This window comes from Osmerus mordax, chromosome 26 (genome assembly GCF_038355195.1).
Source record: "Osmerus mordax isolate fOsmMor3 chromosome 26, fOsmMor3.pri, whole genome shotgun sequence".
Taxonomy (NCBI): Eukaryota; Metazoa; Chordata; class Actinopteri; order Osmeriformes; family Osmeridae; genus Osmerus; species Osmerus mordax.
In genome coordinates this window covers 2,213,043-2,218,042 of record NC_090075.1, presented here as the reverse complement: position 1 = coordinate 2,218,042, position 5,000 = coordinate 2,213,043, and the positions used below count along the sequence as shown (strand labels likewise).

Below are 5,000 nucleotides of genomic sequence, written 5' to 3'. Positions count from 1 at the left end.
CACATCTCATTATGAGGTATTTTTATTTGTTGCTCGCAAAGTCCTTGTTTTATTGGCAGGTGGGAGTCCCAGGGGGGTGGTAAAGCAGGGCCTCGTTGGAGATCTGATTGGCTGATACAGGACTGTCCAGGCTGGGGGGGGTTGTACCTGCTGCACCTGACAGACACACACACACACACACACAGCTGAGGACAGTGGTTGAGATAAACACAGTTCTATCCACCAGGAGGTCTGGGTTGGCTTGTGACCTGAAGCTCACATGTGAGAGGAGCAGTTTGACCTGGCTGTCGATCTCAGCCAGGAGACCAGCTGTCGTCTCTGGGTCTCCTGGAGCCAAACCTCTGGTCCTGGAGTGTGTGTGTGTGATGGAGAGAGGAAGGAACACACCCACGTTGGCGGGAAAGTGTGTTTTGGTTGTGTGCTGATGGCCTGTCGTGGATGACCTCAGATTCCGGGCAGAGCACGGACGAGTCATGTGACTGCGAAAAACTGAAATCAGACTTAATGAGAGGAGGAGAGGAGCTGTGCCGACCTGTGCCACTGGACTGGGACACACACACACACACGTTAAGACTTGTCTCAGGTTTAGGCGAGGAGGCGGAGAATGACTCCCCTTCAGAAGCGTCCAGTCTGCACCTGATACGTCTGTCCCTGCGTCTCAGAACATGCTGGAAACATCAGCTGTGACTCACAGGGGAACAAAGGACCTGTTTGTGGTTTCGCACACCTCTCTCTCTCCCTCCTCTCCCTCCTCTCTCTCTCCCTCCTCTCCCTCCTCTCCCTCCCACCGCCTATGTTCTTCTGTTTTTCTGTTTTTCACCTCCTGACTCTCCATCTCTCTGCCCTCTGGCTCTCTCACCTTCTCAGCTCTCCCTCCCTCCTTCCCTCCCTCCTTCCCTCCCTCCTTCCCTCCGTCCCTCCCCTTGATATTTCCTCTCAGAGGATGTGTCCCATCCAGAAATGCTGCCCCCAAAATCAGTGCTTCCTCAATCAAACGCATACCTCAATCCTCCAGCTAATCACTCGCGTACCCCTTCAGCCTCTCGTGCGGCTGTGCCGAGCCCGGAGCCAAACACGACCTTTTAGCGGGTCAGAGGACACGGCCATGAGGACATGGAGTCAACCTGCAGGGAGGGAGACTGTTTGTGCACGTGTCTGTAGGTGTGCGCTTGCTGTGTCCTCTCTCTCCCTCCTTCTCCATCTCTCTCTTCCTCTCTTTCTCTCCTTTCCTCCCTCCCTCTCTCCACCCCTCTCCATCTCTCTGTTCCTCCCTACCTCCCTATTTTTCTCTCTCCCTCCCTCTCTCCGCCCCTCTCTCCCTCCCTCTTTTTCTCTTTCTTCCCCCCCTCTCTCTCCCCCCTTTGCCCTGAGAGTCCTGTGGGGTGAGGTTCCCGGGCCAGGGGGGGGGCTGGGGGCGGGGAGATGGGGTGGCAGGAGGGGGGATAGGGGTGGCAGGAGGGGTCAACAGGAACAGAGAGGGGAGGATGAAGGAGAGAGAGCAGACATGAAGGGTTAGAGAGAGAGAGAGAGCGAGAGAGAGAGAGAGAGAGAGAGGGGAGAAGGAAGGAAAACAGAAACTCTTTCATCTCCGCTCGCTAATAATAAACAAGGGATCGTAAAACTCTGCGTCTCACGAGACCGTGAGGCAGAGCGCTGGGCAGGGGCTGCTTGTCCTTGAGATGCACTGTTAGAGGGAGAGGGAGACACACACACACACATCATAACAAACCCAGTCAGATGCAGCAGCGCAGGGTAAGGTCAGACCCAAGAATCCTGGGAGTCAGATCTGACCCCCCCATCTTGACGCTCCATGCCGCCTGTGCGCATCACATTTAGGCCCCGCCCCACACCCGCGTGAAAGGGGACACCTCCTAGGAGAGGGTAACTCTATCCCCCTCTTGCCCAGCTATCCATCCCTTTCTGGGGACAGACCTCCAGCATGTCCCCCTGTCCTGATAGGATGTTCTGGAAACTCGAGATATAGAGTTTCTAGAGTTCCTCAACAGTCTAACTGACAAACCATGGCTAACTCTTAGACTCAACACTCAAAACATGAATTCTATAAAGAGAAAAACATTCTATTCTACAAGTAGAACATGCTATTCATATGTATTTCACACACAAACATACATACGTACATAAACTCCAAGCATCCTCTCCTCTTTCTTTCCTTCCCTCTCATTCTCCCCCCTCCCTCCTTCAAATCCTCCCTCCTTCAAATCCTCCCTCCCTCTCTCTCACCTCTCCTCTCTTTCCCTCCTTCCCTCCCGTCCAGGCTGTATAAATATCTGGGCGCTGTTGAGACGAGCTCACAGCCCTGTGGAACCTGTCCTGAGAGGCCAGAGGAGAGAAAAGAGAGAGAAGAAACATTTTTAAGAGGAACAAGATAAAAAGGAAAAACAAATCGCCCATATATGAGAGAATCCCAGTTCAGTGACAGAAGATCTGAAGCTCTTTTCGTCTTTCAGTGAACTCTGAGAAACACGATAGAGAGAGAGAAAGAGAGAAATAGAGAGAGATAGAGAGAGAGAGATAGAGTTTGAGGTTCCACCAAGTGTGTCTTCCAGACCGGGGAGCCATGTTTCTCCTACTGTGCGTGTGTCTGAGCTCCGCTCTGCTGGGCGCTGAAGCGCAGGACCGAGCCTCTCTCTGGAGGGCCAACGACCGCTCCGGACGCTGCCAGTACACCTTCACCGTGCCCAGCCCCAGCGAGGCCAGCTGCCCCCAGCCAGCCCCGGCCGGAGGCCCAGAGATGGAGGGACTGAAGGCCAGACTCAGCCTTCTGGAGGTGCTGGTGGCCAGGCTGACGGGGGGAGAGACGACAGGGGGTCCCGGGGGCCCCTCCTCACAGACAGGGCTCCAGGAGGCCTTGGCCGTGGCCGTGGGGGAGAGGAGCCTGCTGCAGGGGGAGAAGGAGCGTCTGGAGAGGGAGGTGGAGGCGATGCAGAGGAGGGTGGAAGACATGAGCAGAGAGACAGAGAGACTGAGGAGCAGATGTCCCTCCCAGATGCTGCCTCCCAAACCGCCCTTACAGGACGGCAGTATGAGACCCTCCTCAGGTAAGCCCCCCCCACAACACACACACTTACCTAGAACAATTCACAGTAATATGTGATGATACAATTGACTGTTATGGTGGAAAAGTCCATTTTGAATGTATCTCCTGGTGGTCATGATGTGAACCGAGCCGATGACACACACATTACATTTTTACATGTAGTCATTTAGCAGACGCTCTTATCCAGAGCGACTTACAGTAAGTACAGGGACATTCCCCACCGAGGCAAGTAGGGTGAAGTGCCTTGCCCAAGGACACAACGTCATTTGGCACAGCTGGGAATCGAACCAACAACCTTCTGATTAATAGCCCGACTCCCTAACCGCTCAGCCATCTGACCCCCCCCCCCCCACACACACAAACACACACACACACGCTTAACACTACTTATTTCTGTAACATGGCGGGGATGCCATGGATGTGTGTGTGTGTGTGTGTGGTGTGTGTGTGTGTGTGTGTGTGTGTGTGTGTGGTGTGACTGGGCCACTGAAGCGGGGTGTGTGTGCAAGCGTTGGGAGCAGCGGGGTGGGGGGTTCAGGGTGATTTGGGGTCCCTCTCAGAGTCTCCATAATCTCAGTGTGTCAGGGGCTGGGACCAGGAGGGGACCACGCTCAGGTTTCTGCGGTCTGTCTGTTTTTAGGGTCGAGTTGAAGAGATTCTGAGATTCATGTGTCTCTGCTGTGTGTGTATCTGTCTGTGTGAGGGGTTATGTCTGTGTGTGTGTTTGGCCCACACGGGGGTGCAGAGAGGAATGCTTCAGGTTCCCCTCCCTGTGTTTGGCCTGATGGTGCTGAGGACCAGGAGAACATGCAGACCCAGCTTGGTATTCAGACGTGTTTATGACCGGGTCCAGCTTTATGACCGGTGGTTCCCTCTGCATAGAGAACACTCTAGGGGGGACGAGGGGCAGGGTGAGGGGGGCAGGGGTGGAAACGTGATGCCGAGGTGAGGGGGGGGTCCCGTGATGACGCTAGTCCCCCTCAGAGACCACCGGCCTTGCCGGTGGGGGTTACAGCCCTCGGGGGGGGGGGGCTCTGTTGCCAGGTGAGATCTTCCACAACAGTGCTAAGAATCTTTGACGGGAGGAAAGGCTGCCAGGATGATCCAGTAAGAGCTCCCCAGGGTGGGCTGAGGTTAGGGTGCTGCGTTTAAGGTTACGGTCAGGGTTTCCTACATGAGGCTTGGCGTGTCTGAGGTAGAGGTTTGGGGTGAGGGTTTGTATTCAGTTTGGGTTAGGCTTGGTAGCGTCACCCTGCAGCTGTGTGGAAGGTAGCAGGTGCACACACACACACACACACACGTGTAGCAGAGCAGATCCTAACCACATCCTCAAGAAGGCGAGCAGACAGAAGATTTCTGACCTGGATTAGGAGAGGTTGATTAGTCTGGACTGGGGTTGATTAGTTTGGCTTCGTCGAGTCTGGAAGCTTGATGTTCTGTTTTGGTCGTCGTCAAGCACGTGGCGAGGGCTTGTTTTCCTGTGAAGACGAGTGGCCTTGTGTTTGTGCTGCTAGAGCACAAGGTGGGACCTTCCTAGAAAGAATGATCCATTAACCTGCCTCCACTCTTCACTCTCTCCTCTCTCCCCATCTCTCCAGTCCTCCATCACTCCAGTCCTCCATCTCTCCTCCATCTCTCCAGTCCTCCATCACTCCAGTCCTCCATCTCTCCAGTCCTCCATCTCTCCTCCATCTCTCCAGTCCTCCATCTCTCCAGTCCTCCATCTCTCCTCCATCTCTCCTCCATCTCTCCAGTCCTCCATCACTCCAGTCCTCCATCTCTCCTCCATCTCTCCTCCATCTCTCCAGTCCTCCATCTCTCCAGTCCTCCATCTCTCCTCCAGTCCTCCATCTCTCCTCCATCTCTCCAGTCCTCCATCTCTCCAGTCCTCCATCTCTCCAGTCCTCCATCTCTCCAGTCTTCCATCTCTCCATCCTCCATC

The 5,000-nt window shown here is 54.7% G+C and overlaps 1 protein-coding gene across 1 annotated transcript in view; it reads left to right on the top strand.

Moving 5' to 3' along the window:
- Positions 1–2,334: 2,334 nt before the first annotated feature.
- The window catches only part of myoc (myocilin), a 7,701-nt gene continuing 5,035 nt past the window's right edge, over positions 2,335–5,000 (top strand). Inside the window, exon 1 of the mRNA XM_067230160.1 lies at positions 2,335–3,059. Within this exon, the coding sequence (XP_067086261.1) occupies positions 2,579–3,059 (481 nt within the window). The 5' untranslated portion in view covers positions 2,335–2,578. The remainder of the gene's footprint in view (positions 3,060–5,000) is intronic.